At 53.6% G+C, this 27524-nt stretch overlaps 2 protein-coding genes across 8 annotated transcripts in view; both read left to right on the top strand.

Moving 5' to 3' along the window:
- SRGAP3 (SLIT-ROBO Rho GTPase activating protein 3) overlaps positions 1–15894 on the top strand; it is a gene marked incomplete at its 5' end in the record, with an annotated part of 71735 nt that extends 55841 nt beyond the window's left edge. For 2 of the 5 annotated variants that reach the window (XM_084214593.1, XM_084214594.1), the window contains 11 exons: positions 371–473; positions 2409–2469; positions 2850–2927; positions 3944–4078; positions 6436–6541; positions 6984–7211; positions 7946–8025; positions 10054–10234; positions 10800–10949; positions 11408–11735; positions 12853–15894. In XM_084214593.1, coding sequence (XP_084070719.1) covers positions 371–473; positions 2409–2469; positions 2850–2927; positions 3944–4078; positions 6436–6541; positions 6984–7211; positions 7946–8025; positions 10054–10234; positions 10800–10949; positions 11408–11735; positions 12853–13269 — 1867 coding nt within the window. In that variant the 3' untranslated portion in view covers positions 13270–15894. Of the gene's footprint in view, positions 1–370; positions 474–2408; positions 2470–2849; positions 2928–3943; positions 4079–6435; positions 6542–6983; positions 7212–7945; positions 8026–10053; positions 10235–10799; positions 10950–11407; positions 11736–12852 lie in introns of those variants that run through there. The other 3 variants (XR_014616488.1, XR_014616489.1, XM_084214595.1) reach the window with 3 other exon arrangements.
- Positions 15895–25858: 9964 nt separating this feature from the next.
- Positions 25859–27524, top strand: part of RAD18 (RAD18 E3 ubiquitin protein ligase) — a 28336-nt gene continuing 26670 nt past the window's right edge. For all 3 annotated transcript variants that reach the window (XR_014616481.1, XM_084214274.1, XM_084214275.1), the window contains exons 1-2: positions 25859–26031; positions 26175–26256. Coding sequence is in view for 2 of the 3 variants with exons in the window: in XM_084214274.1 (XP_084070400.1) it covers positions 25972–26031; positions 26175–26256 (142 nt within the window). In the remaining variant the exon portion in view is untranslated. The remainder of the gene's footprint in view (positions 26032–26174; positions 26257–27524) is intronic.

Below are 27524 nucleotides of genomic sequence, written 5' to 3'. Positions count from 1 at the left end.
GTGAAATATGTTTAAGAACAAACAGGAATACCCCAGCATTTTCTGGGGTAGATATATTATATATTTTGGATATATCTCCTCAGCTGCTCTTGGTGCCTCTTCAGGCTGAGGGAGTGCTGGGCTGGCGGTGGTTGGAGGCAGGTGTTAAATCCAGCTGGCCCCCAGTGCTGTTGATTTCCTGCTGGAGTGGTGTCCCTGTGGGTCACACCAGTGTCAGTGGCTGCAGGGTGTGTGGAACTACACATCAAATCCTCACAGAGGGACTCTGCTGTTTTGATTTCTTATTCTTAGTTATAACCTGTGAGATCTCACCCTGTCTTTGCATTTATGTTGGTGTTTTGTTGATTTATTTTGTTCCATTTTCTCCCAGGCCCCCATGTCTTCCCCCTAAGCCACAGAAAATGAGGAGACCTAGGCCTCTCTCAGTCTATAATCATAAACTCTTTAACGGCAATATGGAAACATTCATTAAGGTACTTGCTGGCTCGCAGTAGGAGTGTCTGTGAACGCTGGGAATGGAATGGTGGCTTTCCTGTCCTGGCTGCGTGCCATCCTCAGGGGGTCCCTCTGACCCATCTGCACCCAGCTGGCGTGGCCAGCACGGCTTTGCCTCTGTGATGATTTCTCTCCAAAGCTCCCCTTGTGCACTCCTGGTGTTCCTGTCCCATCAGCTGTGTGTCCCAGACCTCCCCCATGGCTGGTGGCCATGTGCACTATGAGGCATCCTGGCTGAGTGTCCTCATTGTCCTGCTGCTTCTACCCATCCTGGGAAGAAAGATTACACAAGCTCAGCCCAGCCCTCAAAGGAGCAACAGACACACCCCCCTTCCTCTTTTTGGTGGGCATCCCTCCTTCAAGGAAGATAAAATGACCCCAGAAGTGTTTCCCACTTTCAAGGAGTGTCAGCCTGGGGTAGAAGTCCTGTTGTAGGGGTGTCCATGTTGGAGGGCAGACAGGTGACCCTCAGCCAGCCCAGCTGGCTCATCCCCTGCCAGCTGCTGACAGTGGTGTCCTGCAATCCTGCTGTGCAGAAAGCTTCAGTGAAAACACTTTGAGAAGCTGTAAAGACAAACTGTTGGATTAGGTGACTAATAGGCATCATCTGGCTGGGTTTATTGCCTCAAGCTCAGCCCTAAGCCCGAGGGCAGTGTTGTACACAGCACCAGCACGGGGAGTACTGACCCCACTGGCAAAGCCTGTAATCCCGTTAGGATTTGTGATTACTCCTGACTTAAACTGGTTTTTAAAAAAGTAATGCTCATTAAATCCCAGCCTGTTCAGCACTGAGAAGGAGGGATTACCTGCTCTAGAAATCCATCTGAGCAGGAGTGTCCCATGCTGGCAGAGACCCTTTGGGGGACGGCTGCCTGCCCTTGGGGTGTCCAGCCTCACAGGCAGCTGGGCCATTGGCAGCTGCCCAGATGTCCCCTGGTCACCAGTGCCCCCATGGCTGCCCAGTGCCCCAGGCAAGGTCTGTCCCTGTCCTTGGGCTCCTGGGAAGGCCAGAGGTTCAGACAGGGAGGAAATCCCAGAGGCTGTCCCTGCAGGTCGCTAGGCTGGGGTGCAGCGTGCCGGAGGGGTTTGGGAGGGAGGGTGAACACCCCAAAGGCCTGTGTTGGCCCTTGCTAAGCTGCCATTGCATTTGAGCATTCACGGCCTCCGAAGGAGATGCTTACCTCTAACTGAACTTATCCCTGCATAATCTGTTCTCTTTTTTTCACTCTGCTGCTTTTTTTGTGCTCAGAGGAAGGAGGAATGCACGAACGAGGAATCAGGTACTTACTGGAGACCCATCTGTGAGACAGAGGGAATTGCCCAGAGATTTCTGCTCGAAAAACCACCAGAATCCCAAAGAGAAATGTGTCCCCTTGGGCTGTCAGACATGGCCCACGGTCCCCTTGAGCTTCTGCCACAAGGGGCCTGGAGAGAAGCCAGAATTCACCACTGGTTCAGACTCAGGCACTTCATTCCATACCCAGTGGTGTTTGTTGGGTTTTTTAGCACCTGCTGACAATAGCTCTTTCCTTTGGTGGAGATATTATTGCAAGCTGTGTTATGGGAAGCTTGTTCCATCAGCCAGGTATAGCACAAGTTTTATTTCAGCTCAGCATTCCACCTTGGGGTGGAATAGCTGTGATCCCTTGTGGCAGTCTCCTGTCTGAGCCAGACAGGGAGCAGCAATGTTTCACACACCTTAGTGACAGCTTTCTTGGGCATTTTTGGCTGTACACAATATCCTCAGCGCTCTTTGATGGCTCCATGTTGTAACACCTCCTTTCCTGCCTCTCCTCTTACTAAACTCCACAGCGTAAATTTTCAAATCTCTGGTTTTGCAATCTTTAGTGAATTTCCTATGCTCTGTTAGCAATAAATCAGTAATTTTTCTCTTTCCTTTCTCTTTCCTGAAGGATTCAGGACAGGCCATTCCACTTGTTGTAGAAAGCTGCATCCGCTACATCAATCTGTATGGTAAGTTGGCTCAGCACAGCCCCAGAAACCTGCCAAGGTTAAAGTACTGGAGTGAGCAGTGAGAGCCAGCAGGGACTCCCAGGGCTGCCTGCACTCTGTTCTCCATGGCTCAGCTTAGAATTCCATGGCATTGCTGACTGAGCAGTAGTGAGGTTTTATTAGCCCGTGCCCCGGTTCAGTTGTTGGCTTGGCCATGAGCCCTTTCAGCACCTTGATCTGGGGGCTGTGGTTGAAGAATATGAGCAGAATTGAGGTGCAGCAGGCTGTCTCTGCTTGGTCTAAGCCTGTCTGGTGTATTGCCTCCTGGGTTCTGCTGTTTTGACCTGCAGGTATTGCCCAGCAGTTCCAGAAATCTCTCCTAAAGCATTGTTCTCTTCCAGGCCTCCAGCAACAGGGCATCTTCAGAGTCCCTGGCTCCCAGGTGGAAGTCAACGACATTAAGAACTCGTTTGAGAGAGGTGTGTAGCTGGGATGTGCAGGTACAGCAGGGTGCCCTGCCTGAGCAGGATCCTTGTGGGAGGTGGTATGTGATGGGTGCATTAGCCAGGGTGTAAAGCTTGTGTTAAAGCCCTTTGTGCTATGAGACACGAGCAGGTTTTATCCCTTCTGGATTTCCCACTGTTGTGTCTCTGGCGGTAGTGAAGAGCTACTCGGGGAAGGAGTATGAGAAGTAGGGGTATGTGCAGAGGTCTTTTCCACAGTCATTAAAAACACAAGAGCCATAAAAGAGTTTGCTGGGGACCCTTGTTCATCCTTCCTGCAGCAGTTTGCCAAGGGAGGCGCAGCATTCCCTGTCCCTGGTGCCAGTGCTGGCTGTGGAGGTGCCAGTGAATCTGCTGAGAAAATCACAGTCAGGATGCCAGGCCAGTGAGAAAGGGAAAGCAGTCCTGCTGTGCTGAGTGGAGGGGAGCTGTGACAGGAACAGTCCTGCTGGGAATAGTGACCCTTAATCCTTGAGCAGCATTGGAAGGATCAGGATGAAGGTGGATGGGCCAATGGATGAGGCAGTGATAGGATTGTCAGAGGCTGGAGGATTTGCACATCCAATTTAAAATGAATTAGTATCCAAATCTCGGGGGCACTGAAAGCCTTTCACATATTTAAGTCAGTACAAAGCTATCCAGAGCTGTTAGGTCCATTCCAGAGGTGTAATTGTATCCTCCAGCCAAGCCTGTTCTCTCAGCCTCTCACTCTGTCGTTCAGACCTCCTCAGCTTTCTGGGCTGGTACTGTAAATGAAAGGAATGCACTGAGCTGGAAACAGTGAAGGAGAAGCAACCAACATCATCCTTGTCCTTGGGAAACGTTTGAAATCCCCCAGTGAAACTGGCTTTCAGGAAAAATCAGCATTGCCACTGCACATGAGGAGGGTTTCTGAACCCTGGGAAATTTGGGTGTTCCAGTAAATGAGGAAAACCACTTGTGCTAGTCCAGCTTGATGGCAATGCTGGATATAAAACCTTTTCTGTGGGCAGGTGAAGACCCCCTCGCTGATGATCAGAACGAACGAGACATTAACTCAGTGGCTGGAGTCTTGAAGCTGTATTTCCGAGGACTGGAAAACCCCCTCTTTCCTAAGGAAAGGTTTCAAGATTTGATATCTACTATAAGTAAGTACATCTGACAGCTCTTCCTGGAGAGCTGGGTGGGACAAGAGAAGCACTAAATGGGGGCAGGTGCACCCAAGTTTGCAGGCAGGGCTTTCTGCTGTGAGGAGGGTGACAGGAGGGCAATGGGAGTTATTGGGAAAGGATATCAGGAATGTGCACTGGTGGGAGGGAGAGGGGAAATTACTTCTCTGGGGGGAATGAAGGAGGCACAATGACCTTGAAGTTTCAGAGTTGATGGAAGTGCTGCCCATTTTGGCTACAGGGTGATTTTATGTTAGAGGAGAGATGTTGGGGTTGGGGTTGGGTTTGGGGTTGGGGTGTCTCAGCTGTAGGGGCACCAATGGGGGAACATGGGCTCAAGGCCTTCTCTGGGCTTCACTGCCCATGGTGCTTTCCCCCCTTCTGAAGGTGTATGTTCATGACTGCTGGGGGTCTAGTGATGCTGAAGGAGACAGCTGATACCTGGAGGGCACTGGCACAGGGATGGGCTTCTACCAGAGCAGAAGAATGCCTTCTGATTTCTCAAGTTATATAGTAGCTTTAGGACATTCACTGTTGCTGTTCTGTTTTGATGTGTAAAGCAGCACAGCACACATGTGAGATAGACAGAGGAAGGTGGTTCTGCACCAGTTCATGCCCTGGACAGGGATTTGTAGTTTGGCTTGTGCTTTCTCTGGCTGCCCTCCACAGGGGCTGCAGAGCTGGAAGCCTGAGGGCACAGCCTGGGAGAAGGGGATGGGTCCCCTCAGGTGCCAGAACGTGCTTGGTGACATGGCTGCCTGTGTGCTTGCAGATAGGCTTGGGTTTGACACCATCCCTAATTAATGCAAATTTGCACAATTTATTAAGCTTTTGGGATTTTTTTGCAAACATCATCTGTTAATTTTCTGGGTGTTATTCTCTTACCTCTCTATTTTTATTTTTCCCATTTTAACAAGAATTTTCCTTTTCCTCATCTTTCTCTTCCTGCTGCTCTTGCAACCTTTTGATTAAGGATAGATTTGAAATAAATAAAAGTGCCTTGTTCCTGTTAAAAATCTGACCTAAAGTGCAGCTGTGTGTGCCACACAAACACACATAAACACAGGCTGCACATTGGTGTCCCAGCCTAAGCAGGGTGAAGAACTTTTCCTTTTGCTCTTGCAGGGCTGGGGGTTTATGTGGAAGCTCCTCAAAGGCACAAGGGCAATAGACAGGTCAAAAGGCACTTTGCAGAGTCCACAAGGGGCTGTCTTTGTGTGTGCAGTGGTGATTGGTACCCTATTAATTCCATATGCCCAGTTGAAACATTTTGCTCTGGGGGAAAGGAAAGTGTTTTGAGAGTTTGCTTCTCTGGGTGTCAGAACAGATATCTATTGACATGGGGTTTTATCCAGTTTGTATTTAGTTGGGGTTTTTTTTAAGAAATACCCTCTTTTGTAAAACCAGACTGAAGAAGTAGAGAACCCAGCAGGCAATAATGGGATAAATCAATTGGAAAAATTCCCCCCGTAAAATACTACAAAGCTTTCAGTCTTGGTATTGAGGCCAGATTTTGCTCAGAATTTTGATTAAATGGCAGCCTAGCTACATGTTGTCAGTGAACTTTATTGTGATTAGCAAATGGCATAGTTTGAGCCAGAAGAAGCACTTCTGTGTGATCCACCTGTTTCAAAAAAGCTCTGGTGCTTGTCCTCTGCTTCCTGTGAAACAGCAGCCACAGGATTAATTCTCTACAGAACACAGGGGTAGCCTTGGGCAGGACAGCCCTGAGTCAGCCTGTTCCCTTGGGAGGGAGCAGGTGTCTGATGGCAGCTCCGGGCTCTGCACCCCTGTGATGTGGAGAGCAGTGAATCTGAAAGCACTCACTCAGCGCTGGTTCAGCTAACCTATTTCCTGAGAATTTCTAATTCCTATTTGGAGCAGCAGCAGACAGGAGCGGAAGGGCTCAGCAGAAGGATCCAATGCATAACCCAGAAGGCTAACCTGAATAAAAACCTCATTTAAAAATCTGCCCTAGAAAATCAAGCAGTGCTCTGTTTTCAGTGTCACATTGACTCAGGCTTTTGAGGAACAGAGGAGTTGTTGAGGAATGAAATTAATAATGCATAAATAATGCATTTATTTTAAAATCAAACCCACAGAAATGTCTTTATCTGCTGTTCGTACTGCGTCTGAACATATGAATTCCCTGTTGGAGGAGCAGTGTCCCCCATTCTTGTCCTGGACCTTAGTACCAGACTGATGGATGACTTTTGGAGATAGGCTTTGTTTTCATCACTTAGTGGGCCAGTAGATCTGGAACAAGTCCCTCTGGTGCTGGGCTGTCTGGTCCTGAAAAGGTTTTTAAGGATGTGCTTTCTATCCATCTGTTCCAGAAATTGAGAACCCTGCAGAGAGAGTGCACCAGATCCAGCAGATCATTGTCACTCTGCCTCGGGCTGTCATCGTGGTCATGAGATACCTCTTTGCTTTCCTTAACCAGTGAGTCTGTTTTCCTGCTTCACCAAGTTCCTCCTTGCTGTCCCTTTTGCCAGGGCTTCCCTGTCTTTGGTGCACGAGTCCCTTCTGGTGTTGCCATGGGGAGTTGTGGTTGGGTTCTTCCTAGCCCTGCTGGCCGTGGCTGCGTGTCCAGGGAGGGGACAGCTCGATGCTGGTGTGTGCCGGGCGATGGGGACAGCTCGGTGCCGGTGCTGGTGTGTTCTGGGGCAGTGGGGACAGCTCGGTGCTGGTGTGTGCCGGGGCGGTGGGGACAGCTCGGTGCTGGTGTGTGCCGGGGCGGTGGGGACAGCTCGGTGCTGGTGTGTGCCGGGGCGGTGGGGACAGCTCGGTGCCGGTGCTGGTGTGTGCCGGGGCGGGGGCTCTGCTGGGAGGTGCCCCAGCGAGCGGGACCGTGGCACGGCAGCTCCTCACTGTGTGCTTGCAGCTTGTCACAGTACAGCGATGAGAATATGATGGATCCCTACAACCTGGCCATCTGCTTTGGGCCCACGCTGATGCACATTCCTGATGGGCAGGATCCGGTGTCCTGCCAGGCCCATGTCAATGAGGTCATCAAAACCATCATCATTCACCACGAGGGCATCTTCCCCAGCCACCGAGAGCTGGAGGGGCCTGTCTACGAGAAGTGCATGACCGGAGGGGAGGAGTACTGGTGAGCTCTCTTCAGGGTTTCTGGGTACAAACACCTTGATCAGACCAAGAGGCTCTTGCACACTGGACCATTTGATTTAGTCTTACCAGTCAAAACAGGTAGTTTCACCAGGTATTTCATTTTCTCGCGCTGACTCAGTATTTTAAACCTCAGTAAAAAACATCAGAAGAAACTTTTTCCAGGGCAAATACTAATACTGATGAAGATTTTTTTGAGCTGTAAATCCACAGAAGTGTGTTCAGCAAAACAGAATTTTAGGTAAATTCTATCCAAATTCCTCCTAGGCTGCAAATTTTGAGTAAAGACCCATAGTTCCATCATAATTTGCTGGTTGGATGAAATCCCTCAGCCCGTGGTTAACCCAAACCTTCCAGTTCCAGTTGCAGGAATTCTGGTCTGGGTTTAGCAAACTAGGATCAGTAACATACTTGAACTGATTTTCTACAAGTTTCATACATTTCTGAGACCTCACCAGGCCTTATACTAGTCACCTGCCACCATCCTTCCTGGTGCAGCAGAGGAGCTAAAGCTGAAGCTCACTGTGAATTAGGGAATGGAACATTTAGCGTCTAGCCTTTGACGAAACACCACCTTGTTGCCCAGACACATCCAGTAGTTTCTTGTACACCTCCAGAGATGGGCACTCCACCGCCTCCCTGGGCAGCATTAGGGGTGCTGCATGTGTTGGGAGCAGTGTCATTTGCTGTGTGACAGCCTGCTGTGTTCCTCTGCAGTGACAGCCCGCACAGCGAGCCGGGCACCATCGATGAAGTGGACCACGACAATGGGACAGAGCCGCACACCAGTGACGATGGTGAGCAGGACTGAGCAGGGGCTGGGTGCGTGCCAGCAGAGCTGTGCATGCAGGAGAGCAGCAGGCACTGCGGGCTGAGGCTGCACGGGCTGAGGCTGCCCTGCTGGGCAGGGCTGGGCTGCAGCAGGAGGCAGCGCTGTGCTCCCCGCGTGCCAGCAGCACCAGCCGCGAGCGGGCGGTTTGGGGAACGCCGCTGGCACTGCCGTGGGTGGGGAGCCATGGCAGGGCTTGCTGTGCTGGAAGGGCCCTGGGAGCTGAGCACCTTCTGCTTCTGACAGCTGCTGCCGCCCTGGCTGTGTCCTGCCTCGGCAGAACACACGTGCCCTGCGAGGCTGCGGGGAGGAGGGAGGGCTCACCTGGCAAGCGGGGCCACAGGAGCAGGAACGGCACAGGGAAAGGCACACGAGGCCAGGTGGCTCTGGGCATAGGGAAGGGCACGTGGGGCTGGGCAGCTCCAGACCTTCTCTCAGCTCCAGGCAGGAGCTGACAGGCCTGGCAAAGGGAGGCAAGGGAGATGCTGTGCAGCCAATTTCACACTTGGGTGGCCACGTTAATGGCTCCGATTGGGGTTTCCGAGTGATTAACTGTGGTGCCAAGTGTGGAGCAGATGAGCAGCTGTATTTTTGTGGATTTACATATTCCCTCTCTGCCTTGCCCTGCACACACTCCCTGCTGGTAGCGTTGTGTCAGGGCTGTGGAAGCCCTCCTAGCTCTGTCTCCTCCAGAAGTCTCTATTGATCCTCCTGTGGTGTTCCCAGACACTCTGCCCTCATGTGGGGGTTGCTTAAAGTGGTGAAGCTGAATCTGCTGAAGTGACCTGGCCTGTCCCAGGTGGGGCTGGAATGGGGCAAGGGTCTGATGCAGCATCCTTTGTCCTCCTTTGGTACCCCTCCTCCACATGGGTTTGGTTCCTGAGCAGTGTCGGGTCACACACTGATGGCTGCTGAGCCCACAGTCAGTAATGGGGCAGAGCAAGTTTCTGTGTTTAATGAGAATGAGGCAGATCTGGAGGAACTGGAGGGGACTTGCCCTGTTTTGCTGTGTCATTTTCTGTCTACCAGTCTCCAGGTGGGGATTGAAATGATCCCCTATCTCAGATAATCAAGGCATGCTAATGCTCTAACAGTGGCAAGGGTGGCTGGGGAGTGGCAGCAGTTCTGCCACCCCAGCAACGCAGGGTGTGGGTCAGTCTGGTTAATGAGGAGAGAGACACTGTTGCTGCTTTGCAGTTGTTGCAATGGTTTCTTTAGGATTCAGTGTTGCCCAGCTGGAAACAGATCTGCATACGAGCCTGGATCTTTCACAGGCTCCTCAGTGCCATTGGGTGCCCCAGTAGCTCCTGCTGTGATACCCTTGCCCAGAGGCTTAGAGGACCCTGGTGTGCTCATGACCTTCCAAAGTGAAGTTCTGCCTCAGCCCTCCTGTATTTCAGGCCCTAAGCTTCCAGTTTGAGTCATGGGTGTTTGGTAGAGCTCACATTAGGAAAAGTGGGGAAACAGGGAAGGCAGAGTGCTGCAGATGGCGAGGTGCAGAGCAGCTGCCTGGCTGGAGCTGGTATCGTTATTTCCATGGGGATCCCCAAAGGGGCATTAGTTGCTCATCAATAATTCAGGCCAAACTGTCTCCAGGATAAGGAAGGGAGGAGAAGGTAAGTGGGGTTTGATCACAGCATCTGACATGGCTTGACAAAATCGCAGGCTGGAGGATAATGGGTTTCTGTAACCAAGGGTGGAAAATGGGAATGTGTGTGAGGGTGCCGTATGCACAGAGGGAGATTCCTGCTGCTCCCCATCTGCTTTGTAGCTGTTTGTAATTGCCAGTAGTTTGTGAGTCTGAGAGGGGTCCCAGGAAGCCTGTAACAACACTAGGAATTGATCAGTCTGAAAACAAGAAGCCTTGTGCTCAGTGTGAGCTGCTCTGGGGGCGCTGGGTGGTGGCAGCACTGCTGCCTGGTGAGGGGCTCTCTGGGGTTCAGCCTCCCTATAGGGCTGAACTGAGCTGCTCTTGCTGTGCCTCTCTCCTGTGCAGAGGTGGAGCAGATTGAAGCCATAGCCAAATTTGACTACATTGGGCGATCTCCACGGGAGCTCTCCTTCAAGAAGGGGGCCTCACTCCTGCTGTACCATCGGGCGTCGGAAGACTGGTGGGAAGGGAGACACAACGGGGTGGACGGGCTCATTCCCCACCAGTACATCGTGGTGCAAGACATGTGAGTAAAGTGAGGGTTGTTAAAATCATGTGCTTGCACAAGGTCCACTTCAGTTAGTCATTAAATAATCAGTTTTGCAGTTTAATCACTTTGGTGAGAAATCTGTGCCTGTTCACTTCTTCCTCTCTGTGTATTGGCTCCATTTGTTTCTCATTTGGGCTGATAAAGACCAGTACTAAACATTGTACCTCAGTGTACCTGGACCCCATCTCTCATTGACTCCCCAGCATGGTATGACCCAGGCTTACCACCGGCCTTGTCCCTGTGAGCATTGACCTGGATTGTTCAGTGCTCACCTGGCCCGTGGACAGATCCCAGGGCCCTTTGCAGGTGCTGCTTCTCTTACAAGCACTGTATCTGGAGTCATCACAGTGGCAGCCACATCACAGGGGATGGGAAGGCAGATGTGCACTGTTTCCAAGTTCCCAGTGAAGTGGTGGCCCTGGTGCAGCTCCTTGTTAACAAAGTGTGGAACTGCTGACGTGGTGATGTTCAGCTTGGCGTGGCATCGGGGCCCTGGCTCGCCGGGGCACAGCCCTGTCACTGCTGTGGTGTCCTTTCCTAGGGATGATGCCTTCTCTGACAGCCTGAGCCAGAAGGCAGACAGCGAGGCAAGCAGCGGGCCACTGCTGGATGATAAAGCCTCCTCCAAGAACGACATCCAGTCACCCACAGATCACATCATGGACTATGGCTTTGGGGGAGTGATGGGCAGGTAACTCACATTCCTGTCACCATGGAAGTGGTCGCTGTCACAGGCGTGGACAGTCAGTGTGTGGGGCAGGGCAGGATGGGAGGGAAAGCTCTAGTAAGCTCTGCAAGGTAATAGGGGCTTGGGGGGGATTTCATGTGCACTGGTAATGGGGTTTAACGTTTACAGAGGGTACAGGAGCCCTGAGCAACCTGGGATAGTGGAAGGTGTCCCTGCTCATGGCAGGGGGTCAAAACAAGATGACCTTTGAGATCCTTCCAACCCAAGCTACTCTTATGATTTGATGCTGTCCCTTTCTTGATAGTGGCTAAAATATTTGTTTTCCCTCTTGCCTGAGTCTTCTGAAGCTGGAAGGCTCGAATTTGGTCTGAGCTGAGCTCAGGGCTGAGTGGTTGCCTTGCAGCATGTGGCCAGCATGGGGCTGACAGACGCTGACCTGTGCCGTGCTGGACTCTTTGCAGGGTGAGATTGAGGTCTGATGGTGCAGCCATCCCCCGGCGCCGCAGCGGGGGGGACACCCACAGCCCGCCCCGAGGGATGGGGCCTGGCATAGACACCCCTCCCCGAGCAGCAGCCTGCCCCAGCAGCCCCCACAAGATCCCCCTCAACAGGGGCAGGATCGAGAGCCCCGAGAAGCGCAGGATGGCCACGTTCGGCAGCGCGGGCAGCATCAATTTCCCAGACAGGAAGGCCCTGGCTGACAGCCACCCTCTGAGATCCACCTGTGGGTCCACCCGGCACAGCAGCCTTGGAGACCAGAAATCCCTGGAAGCAGAAGCTCTTGCTGAGGTAAGAGGGCTGGGAGGGGACCAAGAGGCTTCAGGGGAGCTCACTGGGGAGTGCCTGGAGCCCCTTCACCTCAGACGTGGTTACAGTGCTGCTGCACACCCAGCTCTGTTGGGTTTTCTTGGAAAAGATGCTCACCCAGATGATGTTAATTTTCACCTTGAATCTTGTGGGGCTGCTGGGCTTGGGAGTCCTGAGGCTTCTCTGGGAGAGTGTTTTCACTCATCATCTAAGGAGCTTAATAGAATGAATTGGAGCTAACTTGATAGTTATTTCTCTTCAACTGATCCTTTGAATGTTACCTGAGGCTCACTGAGCATTTTGAAAGTGTTACAAAATTAAGGACTTGTCTACACCAGGACAGCATTAACTAGAGTGACTTTTCAAACAATTGACTCCGGTGCCTTAAATTGCTTCTCCAATGGTCTTGCTGATTGGCCTTAATTAAGTTAATGTGGATTTAAGCAAAGGCAAACTAGGGGTCTCCATTTGTACTGGAGACCCCCGCACTGTAGCCATAGGCAGTAGTTAGTTCCCTGTGCATGGGCACTTCTGGTTGAAGTGGATTCACCTCCTGGGGGATCCCTGTGGACAGACTGTGAAGCCTGGAGGTACGTGGGCACTGAGGGGCTGGAGCTAATGTCTCCTTGGCTGCCTCAGGCCTTGTTGCTGCCTCTCGTGTATCCATGGTGAGCTGCTGTTGTGCCACTCACTCCATGAACATCCCTGTCTCTGTCCCTGCCATGTGCCATTGCCCTGTGGGCACGGGGCAGCAGAGGCCCCATACATCCAGTGGAGGCTGCAGGGCCTCTCTTGTGAATAAAATCCAGCCTCAGTGCTGTGGGGGAGCTGTGTGAGCAGGCTGGTGTTCACCATCACTCCTGGTGCTCAGGATTCATGCCTTTTGGAGCTGGTGACCAAGCTCCTGCTGACCTGGGGAGCACAGGGCACCTTAGTGCAGCCGGTTTGGGCTTCACACCTTCTCCCAAAGCTCCCGTTTTCCCTGGGAGCTCTTAGATCAGAGACCCACTCTGCAGACACGCATGCTAGGATGGTGGGAGGGAGTGTAGGAGAGCAGGTGGTGCCGTGGCACAGCGCTGACGTGGCTTTTGCATTCCAGGACATCGAGAAGACCATGAGCACGGCGCTGAACGAGCTGCGGGAGCTGGAGAGGCAGAACACGGCCAAGCAGGCGCCCGACGTGGTGCTGGACACGCTGGAGCCCATGAAGAACCCCCCGATGGGCGCCGCCAACTCGGAGCCGGCCAGCCCGCTGCACACCATCCTGATCCGGGACCCCGAGGCGGCCATGCGGCGCAGCAGCAGCTCCACCACCGAGATGATGACCACCTTCAAGCCGGCGCTGTCGGCCCGGCTGGCCGGGGCGCAGCTGCGGCCGCCGCCCATGCGGCCGGTGCGGCCCGTGGTGCAGCACCGCTCCAGCAGCAGCAGCAGCTCGGGCGTGGGCAGCCCCGCCGTCACCCCCACCGAGAAGCTCTTCCCCAGCGGCTCGGCAGATAAATCGGGCACCATGTAGGCCGGGGCACGGGGACTGCGGCGCCCGGACGCTGGGAGCGGACGGAGCGGAGCCTCGCTGGGCGGGCAGGGGGCCAGAGCCCTGCTGGGGAGCCTCTGTGGAAGGAAACACGTGTGGGGCCCGGGCCTGGTGCTGTACATACGTGTGTGTGTATGTACATAGGTGTGCACACACCCCATCCATGCAGAAACACTTCCCGAGCTTGCAGTCCTACAGCAGGAGGAGACAGCAGGTCTGCGTGTTGGCACTGGAGAGCACACTCAGTGTAGAAGTATATAATAAAAACAAAGTGTACAGAATTCAGTGACTTTAAAACAGTAGATTTACCTCAGAAACTGGCTCTGAAATGTCCTCTCTTGAGACAGTGGGTTGGTCTGGGTTTCCAAGGCTGGCTGTGTGCACTTGGAAGCCCACACTGCAGCAGCTGTGCGTCAAGCAATACAAGGCCATCTTGGAATTTATTTTCTGTACCTCTTGGCATTGAAAAAAAAAAAGGATGGGAATGCAGTGGGATCTGTTCACTGCTGGGTTGTGGAGAAGAGCTGGAAATCCATACATGACCATGTGTGACCGGCCAGCTGGAGTCTTTCCAGTCCTGAATCCTGAGATATCTTCATGTGCCCGTGATGCCTTGGCAGCAGGGACAAAGCAGGGTGTGTGCCATAGATGGGAATGGAGTGAAGGGAGTGTCATGAGTGGGACAGAGTGAGGTGTCTGCCATCACCCTCGTGCAGGAGGAGGACGCCGCGCTGCACTGGGACTGTGGAACACTGCTTCTCTGCAAGTTCTCTGAGTGAGCAAGGACTAGTGACCAAACCTGTGGTAAAGCATGGAGTAACTTAGAGTTTGGAGATTCTTCATCTCCCTTTCCCCACATGCTTTTTCCTTTTTTTTTTTTTAAATCAAAACCCAACCCAGTGGTCTCTCGAGAGTCAGGCCTGAGCAGTGAGGAGGGGTCTCAGGTCAGAGTGGTTGTCCTGCATGAGAAGCATGAGCCGTGTTTGACCACATCAGATGCAGAACTGATCTGATGGGTGATACTTTGCACTTTCTGTACTGTACCATATAATACAACAGTCTGAGTTTATGCAAAAGAATCTACATTTTGTTTTACCCAGAGGAAAAATATGCAGAAGGCTGGGGTTTGCATGGTCCTGTGTGATAATCCAGACTCCTCTGTAAGCACTGAATCAGAGATGCTCTGTGCTTCTCCTGCAGCTTTTCCTTGTACAGATTTCCATGCAATGCCCCATGGTTTGATTTGGCACTTCCCCATGGTCACGTGTTCATGTCTCCTAACATTCATCCTTCCTCCCTGCTATCTCTGATCCTGCTGCTCTGTGCCTGGGCAAAGATGCCTGCAAGCCCTCCAGACTCACCCAGCAGCCATTTACCCTGCCTGGGGCTTTGCTTTGTCCCCCCTTCATCTTCCTCATCTCTCCAGCACTGCTGTGGACCCCAGCTCTGCAGGAGAAGCAGCCTGACTTCCCAGAAGGCAGTGGAGGCACTGACCAGGGTGGCAAAACCCGTCAGTCCTGCAGTGGCTCGTGTCTCCTCGGCTGGGGAGCTCCCACGTGTGCAAGACTGCCTGTACATCCACACCTGTACCTCTGTACCTGTGCTTTCACAGCTGCACCCCATCTCTGCCCCTCCACAGCTGCACCCCTGTGGTGACATGGCAGGCTCTGGGACCGGCTGGTGCCTGTCCCCTGCCCGTCACACGTGTCCCCTCACGCCCCGCTCTGCCAGCCCTGTAAATATTGCTGTACTTGCTTAACTGCTCGAAGGTAACTGTTAACCTGTAAACTGTACAAAAATAGGCTAAAATTAGATAAAGCCGATGCCACTCAACAAATCTTTGCACTTAGTAGGTAGCTCAATGTAAAAATAAACCCAGTAATAATAATAGTAATCCCGAAGGGAAGCGACACCGCTGGCACCCCCGGCAGAGCCCGTGGGGAGCAGCTCTGCCCATGTCCCTCCCTGTCACGCTGGCAGGGCAGACGGTGTGTGTGCGTGTCTGTGAACGTCCTTGGCGTTTGGTTCACCTTGGTGTTTATTTCTCCATCATGCCCCTTTCGTGGCACAGCCCCTGGCCTCTGCCCGGCCTGGCGCAGCAGCTGCAGATGTTCAGCCAGGCTGGGCTGGGCAGGGACCTGTGCTGGGGAGGGAAGGACCCATTTGGCACGAGTGCTGTTTATTCATTGCCAGTAATTATTACTTTTGTTTCCATTTAGTTCCTGGAGAACGTTCACTTTGCCAGTTTTCTGTTTTTGTATGCTTTCTGAGATGACTTGAGAGCAAACCCATCTTCATTAGGGGTTTTATTTCCTCCCTTACTTCTGACCATACGGTACAAATTCCAGTGTCTTTCTATTAAATTATTGCCTTTCATTTTCCTTTGTTTTGTTGTGGGTTTTTAATACAATTGTTTTCTTATCTTTAAGTGCCTTTTTGAGCACCAAAACAAACGGTTGGAGTTCAGGCCTGGGGGCTGTGCACACATGGGTTCGTCTGGGCAGTTGTGTTGTGCTGGGGGTGATTGCTTTTAAAGTCCTTCCATTTTTCTGTTTAATGAAAAGGGAACCAAGACTTTTTGTTGGAGAATAAACTCCCCCTTTGTAATATGGTATTCCAAGTGTAGTTTTAACTACTGTAAATTTAAGGGAAGAAATGTATTTTTCTGTAAGCGAACTTGGCACAAAATTGAACCACATACGCTGTAGGAGCATCGTAACTGGAACTCGCTCGTGGTTTGTGAGTGACTGACTCCAATCCTCGGTACCTCCTTGAGGGCACAGACTGTGTGTGGGCTTCAGAGTTCACAGAGCTGCACTGTGACAGCCCACGGCCGGAGCCGGGATGGCTGAGCGGTGCGCCGCTGGCGGAGGGAGGGCGGCTGCTCAGGGCAGCGGTGTCTGCTGTGCAGAGCGAGCTCTGGGCCCGGCTCCCGCGGCCCTGCCCCGTCCGGCTCAGCCATGGCCATGGCCCTGCCGTGAGGGGAGCGTGGTGGCACCACGGCCCTGCAATCCATCCATCCTGGCCATGGCCCTGCCGTGAGGGGAGCGTGGTGGCACCGCGGCCCTGCCCCATCCAGCCATGGTCCTGCCGTGAGGGGAGCGTGGTGGCACCGCAGCCCTGCCCCATCCGGCCCAGCCATGGCCATGGCCCTGCCGTGAGGGGAGCGTGGTGGCACCACGGCCCTGCAATCCATCCATCCCAGCCATGGCCATGGCCCTGCCGTGAGGGGAGCGTGGTGGCACTGCAGCCCTGCCCCGTCCGGCCCGGCCATGGCCCTGCTGTGAGGGGAGCGTGGTGGCACCGCGGCCCTGCCCCGTCCGGCCCGGCCCTCCTAGCCATGGCCCTGCCGTAGTGGCACCACGGCCCTGCCTCGTCCGGCCCGGCCATGGCCATGGCCCTGCCGTGAGGGGAGTGTGGTGGCACCGCGGCCCTGCCCCTTTCAGCCATGGCCCTGCCGTGAGGGGAGCGTGGTGGCACCGTGGCCCTGCAATCCATCCATCCCAGCCATGGCCGTGGCCTTGCCATGAAGGGAGCACAGTGTCAGCGCGGCCCTGGCATCCATCCCAGCCATGGCCCTGCCATGAGGGGAGCGTGGTGGCACCACAGCCCTGCCATGGGGCTGAGAGGAGCGCAGTGGCACCATGGCCCTGCCCCATCCATCCCAGCCATGTCCCCGCCATGAGGGGAGCAGGGTGGCACCCCGCCCTGCCCTGGACAGACCCTCACACCTGAGCGCGGGCCCGGGGTGGCCATGACTGCACTTTGTTCCTTAGGCTGACGTCCCTGGTAGGTGGTTTTTGTGTCCCAGGTGTGTTATTTAACTAGCAGTGTTGTGGTTCTTGCGGGGCAGCAGTAGATGTCCCGAGTCTGATTTGCTTTGCGTGGCTGGGCTGCGAGGTCTGCTGGGGATGGGGTTGGTTGTGCTGGGAGGCCTGGGCAATGCCGGCTGCTGCCCGCTGTACCGGCCATCCTCCTCCTCCTCTTCCTCCTCTGGTGTTGTCTCTGTAACGTATGGTGAGATGCCGTCAGCTAGAGTGTCTGAGTGGGTCCTCGTGTGTGCTGGTGATGCCATGTAGATGAAGCCACTGGTTGGGTGTGGACTCATCCTGTTGAATAAACTGCTTAACTTTTCTCAAAAACGTTGTCTGTGGTTTCAGAAGATTTGCTGCCTCTTGCCTGTGCTTCCTGCCCATGCCCTCCTAAGCCCCACAGCATCCTGCCCTGCTCTGGGCAGTACAGACACTGTCTCCTGCCCCTGCAGCCGGGCTCCGGGTGCTGTTTATGGGTGCTCAGGGGATAAAAACTCACATTCTAAACAAACAGCCCCAGAGCCCTTCACACCCAGGCTGTGAGGAACTGTGCTGGACTCTTCAGGCTGGGTTATGTCTCTTCCCATGTTTTTTTCTTTGCTGCTGGATCGTGGCTTCACTTCTCTCCCATCTTGGCAGCGTGGAGAGGCGAAGACCTCCCCGATTCGGTCCATCATCCATCCTCGAGGTGGGGCAGCTGCAGACACTGCTGGTGATGCTGGAGCCGGGGTCTGCGTGGGCCACGGGCAGGGGGAGGGCTGGGCAAGCTGCAGGGGCGGCTCGACCTGCATCACCCCGTCCTTAATTACCCCTCCTTAAATACGGGTAATGGAGTGCAGGGTGGGCTCCGGGCTGTCATGTCGGTCCTGGTCACCACCCTCTTCTCAGCACCGAGAGCAGCTGGCAGCAGCAGGGTCCGGTTCTGAGTCCGGTTCTGACACGGCCCAGTACCCACCGCGGGAGCATCCTGGGCACCGCCTGGGGGAGAGCCCGGGGGTGGCTCCGGCAGGTCTCTGGGCAGCGGGTGCGTGTGGAGGAGCGGGGTTTGGCCAGGCCCTGGAGGGTGCCAGCTGTGTGCGACACTTGTGAGACCTCTGCGGGGTGTGTGACAGGCGTGCAAGGTGCGCGCCAGGTGTGCGCCAGGTGCGCGCCAGGTGCGCTCGGTTCCCCGCTCGTCCCGCAGTGTGCCCGCAGTGTCCGCCCGCCGCCAGCAGAGGGCAGCAGCGCCTCGCGCCCCGCCGGGCCGAGCGACCCGCGCGGGGAGGGGGAATCGGCCCTTTTCCTTTTCCTTTTCCTTTTCCTTTTCCTTTTCCTTTTCCTTTTCCTTTTCCTTTTCCTTTTCCTTTTCCTTTTCCTTTTCCTTTTCCTTTTCCTTTTCCTTTTCCTTTTTTTCCTTTTCCTTTTCCTCTGGGCAAAAGTGCTGCACAGGCTGCCGCTGACTGGTTGAACTGAAATTATTACCTGATTCTCTCCAGAGGATCCAGTTACCCAGGTGAGGTGTAATAATCATTAACTCCAAGTGTGAACATAAATTGCATGTATTAATTAATTTCTGTGGGCCGCGTGCAGCATTTGCATTTAATTACGTTTGCACACTGCTGCGCTCTGCCGCGTGAGCCGGTTTCCTGCTGAAGTCAGGAATTCCTTTTAGCTGGGGAGCGTGAGCGCGGGCAGCCCGTGGCTCAGCGGCGTGCCGGGCACCGCGGAATGCTCCTGGCACGGGGCACAAGGCAGAACCAGGCTGGTGGCACGGACCCCAGACTGAGCAGGGACCGGCTCCTCCCATCCGCTTCAGGGGCTGAGGGCAGGGAATTGCTCAATGAAAAACTGCCTGAATGCAGAGCAGACAGAGAGGGCTGGGTGACAGCTGCTGCCCCAGCTAGCTCTGCTCTCCGCTGGTGAGGAGAAACAGCAGAGCCCTCGCCGTTAGCTCTGGGAGTGCTGCCCAGGGGCTGGAGCAGGGCTGGAGGGTGACAGTGCCTTGGGTCTGCCTCAGCAGCGCCTCTCTGAACACCGGAACCCTCCGAGGTGATGAAAGGAGCTCTCAGCCTCTTCCAGTCATCTCTGGGGTAGATCTGCCAAGAAATGGCCTGGGGGTGACTTGCCTCTAACCTGGATTGCTCCAGCAGCTCAGTATGGATGGATCCAAGAACCACTCACTCTGTGTGCTCCAAGGGGCGCCTAAGGGCACTCTGGCACCTGTCACACTCATAGCTAATGAATGAAAAAATGGCATAGACATTAAATGTAAAGGAAATGATGCAGAACTTAGTGATTAGTGCTTGGAACCTCGATTCAAAGTGAAACAAGTGCTCCCAGTCCTGCTGACTGAATCAAATAATCCAAATTGCTAATACATTTTAGTAATTTTTTTCATGCACAAAGACATTAAAGTGCTTTTAGTGAATGAGGTAAAGATTTTCCATTGATGTTTAAAACTAAAACAGAGCTGTGTGCTGTGGGTGCCCAGAGCCTGCTGTGAGCTCATGGCAGGGGCTGTGCATGGCTGTCCTGGCTCTCCTTTGGCCTCTAAGTGCAACTGCCCTGGGCCTGGCTCTGCCCTGGGCCTGGCTCTGCCCTGGGCCTGGCTCTGCCCTGGCAATGGCTCTGCCCTGGGCCTGGCTCTGCCCTGGCAATGGCCCTGCCCTGGCAATGGCACCTGTGCCCAGCCTCGGGCCATGCCAAGGAGCCAGCATGGAGTGTGGAGAAGGGCATTTTTTCCCAGTGGGAGCCAGGGCCATGTGGGATGGTCTGGGGCCACCTGAGCATAGTGCTCACCCCACATCCCAGTTCAGAGGGATTTTGCAGCCCCTGCTGCTGTTTCAGCTCAGGTGTGGCCGCAGATCCCTTTGGGCAACAGCTCTGACTTGCCTGGAGTTCCCCGCTCTTGCGAATATTTGAGAGATGCTCTGTTACATTGGCTTTTGGAGGGTGGATATTAATTGCTAAGGCCATAGATTTATTGTGCCCTCATTGCTTGTGGCTGCACCATGCCCTGCTGGGCCATTTAGGGCCCTTTTTCCTGCCTGATCCCCTCTGCCCGTGCCACCCTCGGTGTCTGGGGCTGCCCAACAGCTCAGCCCCCCGGGGCAGGAGTGACCCCACCCCGGGCACGTGGCAGAGATTTTCCTGTGTGCATGTGCGTGGGTTTGGAGACATTCCCTGCGAGCATATGTCTGATTTCCTGTGCAGAGCAGAAAACACTTGCCAGATGAGACTGATTCTTGAAACTGGCCAAGTGTTTTTCAGCTGTCAGCTCCCCTGGCCCGGCCAAGTGATAGCTCATCAGCCATGGGAGGGACAGTGCTGGCACCGGCCAGTGCCGCTGTGGGTTTGGTGCATTCTGAGCTTGGTTTCAATTTTAGTGTTTTTCTTTGAATGTTTCACTCCCTGCTCCAGCACAAGCCAATGTCCCCATGTCCCTGGAGTGGAGCCCTTCCCCTGGCTGACCAGTGCTGACTGGTGGGTGTCTGGAGTGTTCCTGGTGTCCCCAGCTGTCACCAGCTCCTGCCCACCTCAGGCTCCAGCAGGACCTGCAGCAGGCAGGGCTGAGTGAGCCCACTCCCTGGGGAGGCTGTGCTGTGTCCTGTGCCTGAGCTGCCTGCAGGCACAGAATGAAAACAGGACTATTTACCCAACTTTTGATAACGTTTTTATTTCCCCTTAATGTACACCTACAGCCTCACTATAGAAACACTGGAAACCAGACTTCAGCAGGCCTGAGAGACTGCAGCATTATCCATCTTCTGTAAATACTGTGGAGCAGTTGGAAACCTTTTTATGATCCCAGCTAAGCTGGAAAACAGCCCCACATTCCTGCTGCCCTTTGGGATCACTTCCCTTGCTTGTGGGGTGGGAGGCAGCAGCTGTTGAAACATCTTGGTTTAAGTGTTTCATGAGATAAAAGTGTAATTTGCTGGATCTTAAATATCTCATGCATCAGATCAGCATAAGCATTGCAGGTAAACCAGCCTTGCCCTGTTCCACAGAGATGCCTCTTCCCTCCCCAGGAATCTTCCAGAGACTTGGGCTTGGAGTCCTCAATGCTGCAGAATCAGCAGAGGTTTGTGTGTTGGAAATGAAGCTTCAGCTCTGGAGCAAAGCTCATCCCAGGCCTTTAAATCTAATAACAGCCTCCTGACAGCATCCAAAGGCCAGGCACCCTCTGACAGCTCCTAATTCCACCTGAGCCCCATCAGCATGAGGCTCATCTCTGGACATGCAAATGTGTCCGGTTCTGTCTAATGAAGATTAATTTCTTAATTAGGATACGCAGCTGCCTGGGGCACTGGGAGCTTGTGATGAGCAAGAGCTTGGCTGGGAGCTGGTGCAGCTCCTTTGGCTGCTGTCCCAGGGAGCTGGTGCAGTGAGGATGGGGCTGGGGGGGCTTCTACAGCCTGGCCAGAGCCCCGTGCTCCTGTGACTCACCCAGGAAAGGGCTGCCAGCAGTGCTGGTCACCAGCCCAAACCCCCCTATCCCACTCAAAGCTAATGAGCTCCTTTCCCTCCTGGATGTGTCTCGGCTGACAAGAAATAACTGCCCTTGGCTGCATTACCCCCCCACCTGCTGCTGCTGAACACTGATGAGACTCCTGTTGGATTTCTGTCTCTAAACTCCTGCTGCATCCATTTATTTTACCCCCTTCAAGACAGCTTTTATAAAAATAATATATTTAGCAATGACTGAGCAAGTGCTGAAGCTGGCAGAGCTGTGCCATGGAGCGGGGCAGTGCTGAGCTTGTGAGGCCATGGAAATGGCTGAGGGTGAGGAGGCTCTCAAGAAGGCTCTAAGGTGAGATGCAGCCTTTTTCTTAAAAGAAATAAAGAAAAAAAATTTAGTCTTACGTAAGTCAAAACATCTGCTAGTGCATGACTAACGCCTTCCCTCCTCCCTGGTGTGGCAACTGAAGTCCATGGGAATGATATAAAGGATTGTTTCCTGTACATTGTTCATAGGGCTTTTGGGGACAAGCCCTGTGTGCAGCCACCCCTTCCCTTTTGCTGCTTGCCTGTGGCTTTGGATCCAGCTGCTCCTGGCCCTGCTGCACTGCTGCCATGAGCTGACACAAAGGCCAAACACATTGTCCCCAGCCAGCTGGTGCCAGGCTGGATTTATTCCTGCCAAAGTCAGCTTGACTGGACAATTCCCTGTGTTCAAGCTGAGGTAATTGATGTACAGTGCTGACAGCTGAATGAGCTGAGTGCTGGGCTGTGGGTGTGCCCAGTGTGGCAGCTTGTGGTGGCCCTGCTGTGCCCTCCAGAGCAGGGCTGCTGGCACTGGGGGGCTGGAGCCTTCCCCAGGACAGGGCTGATGGCAGCAAGAGACAGACCCAGGGGGTGCATCCCTTGGATGTGTGAATGTGTTGCTGAGGGCTGGCCTGTCTGAGGGGAATGCAAGGAAATGTTTTACAGACCCAACAGCCAAAGTGGCCCCAAATGTGGCTTTATTCCCACAGAGCTCCCCCATTCCAGCAGTGGTACTCTGCAGCATCTTTATAACTCTGCTCACCTGTTTGCCTCTTGATTTCAGTTTAGACCTTGTGTGGATCTGGTGCCCCCTGCCCATCCCAAGGCTTCCACATCCCCGTGGGGCTCCAGTGCCTGCCAGTCTGTCCAGTATCACCCTGCAGGGAATGGGGCCAATTCACTTCCATGCTGAATTTCCAGTGATGTGTCTTGAATTTTGGTGTCATTTCCCTGCCTGGATCTCAGTTCTGGACACTCTGGGTGTGTCTCTGGTGAGAGCAGGAGGAGCTGCTGGGTGCAGCAGAGGTGAGTGCCCCTGGCAGATGGATGGATGCAGGTGTCAAACACTGCACCAGCCATGCTCTGGGTTTCTGCTTTCCATGGTCTGGGACATTAACTGCTGCCAGAATTACTAATGGGCTTCTGCTTTTAGCCTGGGTGCTGCAGACTGCTGCTCCAAGGTGGAGATCATGGAGTCAATTAAGTAATTACCTGGTGTTTCAGCTGCCAGCACTCGAGAGGTTTTGTTTTTCACCACTGGCATCAATCCCAACAGACATCTCACCCCAGGCTCATCAGCAGCGCATTTTGCACTACTAGAGCAGGCTGCTGTGCCACAGACAGGCTGGAGCTGCTTTTTCTGCATGTGTTCTATTGACAAATGGTTCCTCCTCCCTCTGTTTAGTCTCATTCTGGCACATAAATCCAGGCATAAACAGGCTAAGCTCAGCAGAAGCTGAAATTGCTTCTTCATAGTTCTCTTGTTCTGAGTGTTTTACCCTCACTGATTTGATGAGCAGCAGTTCACCAGTGAAATGCAGAGGGAGCTGAGCTGGAGGTGACACACAGCAGCGCATGGGAATGTAAATTGTTGTTTCCTATTTGTCAGCCCCTGCCTGTGACCTCCATCGCAGGTCTCAGGGGGAATACAGAGCAGTGCAGTTACACATGGAATAACTGCATGGGGAATCACTGGGAGAAACCAGGCACTGGAAAGTAAAGTCATCTCCCACGGAGAAGGAAGGGTCTCAGCCTTTCCTGGGGCTGACATGTTGTTTCTGGGCTCTTGCTGGTACTCGTTGTCAAAATGCTCAGCATCCTCATGTTTCTGCAAGCAGCTGAATTAATTTAATTCAGCTTTTTTTTTTCTCTCCCCTTTGGTTTATTTTGAATGGTGGGGAAGGGAATTGCACCCAGACTAAGATCCAAACAGCCAAAGAGTGACTCTAAGGCACAAAGCTGGCAATGTTCCAAAAGTCTCAACATCACACCAAATTTGGTCCTGGAGAAATCAATAAATGGTGGCCAACTTTAACACAAGGGCAGAGCAAGGTGAATGTTAAATTTTTCTGAACAATTTTACCCATGGTTTCAGGTTCTTCTCCTTTCCAGTTGGGAATGACATGATGAGAAACTTTCCACTGCTTTAAATATTAAGGAATCTCCGAGAATACTTAGAAACAATTAACTCAAAATGTTCTCTGTTTTGGGGTTTGGTATTTTCTTTTTAAGTACAGTATGTTCTTCTGCTGATTTTTCAACCAATCTACATATTGGTGTCCAGAGGCATGTTTCTGTGGTGCATTTGTACATCTATAGTGAAGAAAGTCCAGTGACACACGAGGCAGACCTTGGTGGAGTGTTAGGTTTTAGTTTCAAGATGCATGTACTAAAGGCAGCTGAGGATGAGCTATTTGTTTGTTGGGGCATGGAGGAAAAAACATTTCTGCACAAGGCCCTGGGCACCACAGGGGAACAAATGCTCTTTACATTAACTTGTGCACAACCAGATGGAAATTCTATAAAACCTCACTTAAATATTTTGTCTCAACAACACAATTGAAAATCAGCTTTTGGAGATTGGCTTTGTCAGGCTGCTCCACCTCCTGCTAAGCTTTTCTGTACATTTCTCTGCTAACAGAACAGAGCAACAAGTGTATGAAAATGCAATTGGGACCTCGTGGTATTTTAATTTAAATGAGTATTTCAGGGGCTCGGAAGGAGATATGTTCTGTGTATAATAACAAGTTGTAGCTTGGTCGTTCAGCAAGATAAAGCAGTTATTCCTGCTGCACAGTAGCCCAGAGAGCCAATGAAACAGCTGAACAGGGAGGGTTTGTTGGCCAAGGAGGGCTGAAGGAGCCTCCCGGTGGCTCTGCCCTGGGGGCAGCCTCCAGCCCTGCATCCCAACGGGAAATGCTCGCACAAATGTCACACACCCCGGCTAAAGGGATCATCCTGCCACCAGAGCAGGTGGATGCTCTCCAGCTTCTGCAGCGTGCAGGATTCAGCTGAAAGCACAGATTTTCCAGGGTTCCTTTATATGGTGCTTTTACTGTGGAAATAGTTTAAATTGTGTTTTATTCAGCAGCGGTCTCTGTGGATGGTGCTTGGCTGTAAATTCACTGCCCTTTGCTCTTCATCATTCCACTTAAACAAAAAATAAACGTGTTGTTGCAGAAATGAACCCATGAACTCTCTGTGCCCATTCCTGGGTGAGTTCATTCCCATCCAATAAACTCCTGCCAGAATGTGTGAATCAAGATCTGCCCTGTGCATGAGGGAACGAAGAGTTGTAGGAGTTTAATTAATTAGGTCACAGCTCACAGAGAAAGGAGAAACGGATTCCTTAAGGTGAAAAGAACAGGCACTTAAGTGGCAATGACACTATTCTGTAAAATCTAGCACTTTTGGCAAGGGGCAGGCAGCAATCAGATCCATTCAAATATATAAATTCAGAGACTCACAGTGCCCAAGGCCAGCCAAGACCATTGTGATGGTTTATTCTGACCTCCTCTGCCCCTGCAGCTGGATCCCAGCCCACCGGGGCCTTCACATCCCCGAACGCCGCGGCAATACCGAGCCTGCCGAGAGCCCGCGGGGAGCGCTCGGCTCTCATCACTCCCTGCCCGCCGCTTCGCGGCTTTCAGCCGTTCCCTTTCACTGCCGTTCCCGGCGCTTCCCCGGTCCCGGTGATTCCATCCCCGCTGGTTCGCGTTCCTCATCTCCGTTCCCCGTCGTTCCCATTGGTTCCCGCTCCCATCCCCGTTTCCGGCGGTTTCATCCCCGTTCCCCGTGGTTCCCGTTGGTTCCCGCTCCCATCCCCGTAGTTCCCGTTGGTTCCCGTTGGTTCCAGCTCCAATCCCCGTAGTTCCCGTTCCCGTTGCCGGCGGTTCCCGTTGGTTCCCGTTCCCATCCCCGTGGTTCCCGTTGGTTCCCGTTGGTTCCCGTTCCCGTTGCCGGCGGTTCCATCCCCGTTCCCGTTGGTTCCATCCCCGTTCCCGTCGGTTCCCGTTCCCGTGGCCGGCGGTTCCCCGGCGCCGCCGGAAGCGCGGCCGGAAGCGCGCGGGGTGCGCGCGGCTCGGGGCCCGCCGCCGCCGGAGCGGGGCCGTGGTGCGGCGCTGACATGGCCCTGGCCGTGCCGCTGCTCGAGCCGCCCTGGCCGCCCGGCCTGGCCCCGCTCAAGGTGCGTGCGGGGCCGGGGGTCCCGGGGCGGGTCGCGGGGCGGGTCCCGGCCGGTGCCGCTCGCCCCGCGCAGCCGGGCCTGCCGCGGCCAGCCCCGCCGCCGGGCGCCCCGGCCCGCCCCGGCTCACCCCGCTCTCGTTGCAGGCCGTGGATGACTTGCTGCGCTGCGGGATTTGCTTCGACTACTTCAGCATCGCCGTGATCATCCCGCAGTGCTCGCACAGCTGTGAGTGCCGGGCGGGGGCGGCCGGGCTGTCTGTCTGTCTGTCTCTCTGTCTGTCTGTCTGTCTGGTGCGAGAACAGGCCGGGAGCTGGGATTGTTCCGCCTGGCGGAGAGAAGCGGCTGGACCCTGCAGGAAACATGGAGAGAAACTGCAAGGGAGAATGGCTTCCCAGGGACAGAGCACAGGGTTCGGTGGGAAGTTCAGAAGAAGCTGCCCTGGCAGGGTGGGCAGCCCTGGCACAGGTGCCCAAAGCAGCTGGGGCTGCCCCTGGATCCCTGGCAGTGCCCAAGGCCAGGCTGGACAGGGCTTGGAGCCCCCTGGGACACTGGAATGTGTCCCTGCCATAGCAGGGGGTGGAACTGGCTGGGCTTTAGGGTCCTTTCCCACCCAGACCTTTCCAGGGTTCTGTGATTCTCTTTGCCATGGGAGCTGGGAGGAGCTTTGCAAGATGGAAGCAGCCGGAACCTTCCCTTGTGTAGTTCCTGGTGTAATACAAACTTGTGATATCGGGCATTCTGCATTTAAATATCTTTCTTAAAATCTTGAGGGTGGTACAAATGCAAAGCTCTATGTGCTGAGCATTAAGAGCTCAAATTTTCCATGCTGCTCTGTCTGCCCTGGGAGATATCTGCTGGAACCTGGCCCCAGGCGCTTTGCTGGAGCCAGATTAGGAGGGAAGTACCTTGCCTTTTCTCACGTTAAAATAAATGCTTGTGATTGTTTGGTTCAGAAACTGTAGCACTTCCTTCCGTGAAGGGGACATTGTAGTTTGGCAATGAAGTTTAGTTTAGCTTGGCAAAGCTGTCACCATTGAAGCCAGTGTGGGGAGCCACAAAACTGGAAATTCTCTTCACTTGCTGGTGGCGCAGCCTGCCTGGGGCACAGTGGCTCCAAGCAGCAGTCAGTGCACACGTGGGCTGGCCCATGGGAAGGTGCTGGGGTGTCAGATGCTCAGGAGCTAGTGCTGAGACTCTGAGCCATGATGATCTAGTGAGGGAATGTTTTCCTGGAGAATGATGAGACTTTTAAAATCCTGAAGTGGCCGTGAAAGCTCACAGATAAATTGACAAAGTGTAACAAACGCAGAAATTTACTGTGGCAGTGTGGCGTGTTTCACCACCCAGTCTGTAGACGCATCCTGGCATGGTGAGATGACATTGGGCTGTCTCTCAGCATTCCAGTGCTGTCTCCCCTCCTCTTTAGCCTCTTCGTCCAACAACAAGTTGGTATTGTTTTGGAAAGGGCAGAAGAGCCTGGGGAAAAGAGGGGA

The sequence above is a fragment of the Fringilla coelebs genome (genome assembly GCF_963513975.1).
Source record: "Fringilla coelebs genome assembly, chromosome: 13".
Taxonomy (NCBI): Eukaryota; Metazoa; Chordata; class Aves; order Passeriformes; family Fringillidae; genus Fringilla; species Fringilla coelebs.
The sequence above is the reverse complement of the archived record's forward strand: the minus strand, read 5'-3'. Positions and strand labels throughout refer to the sequence as shown.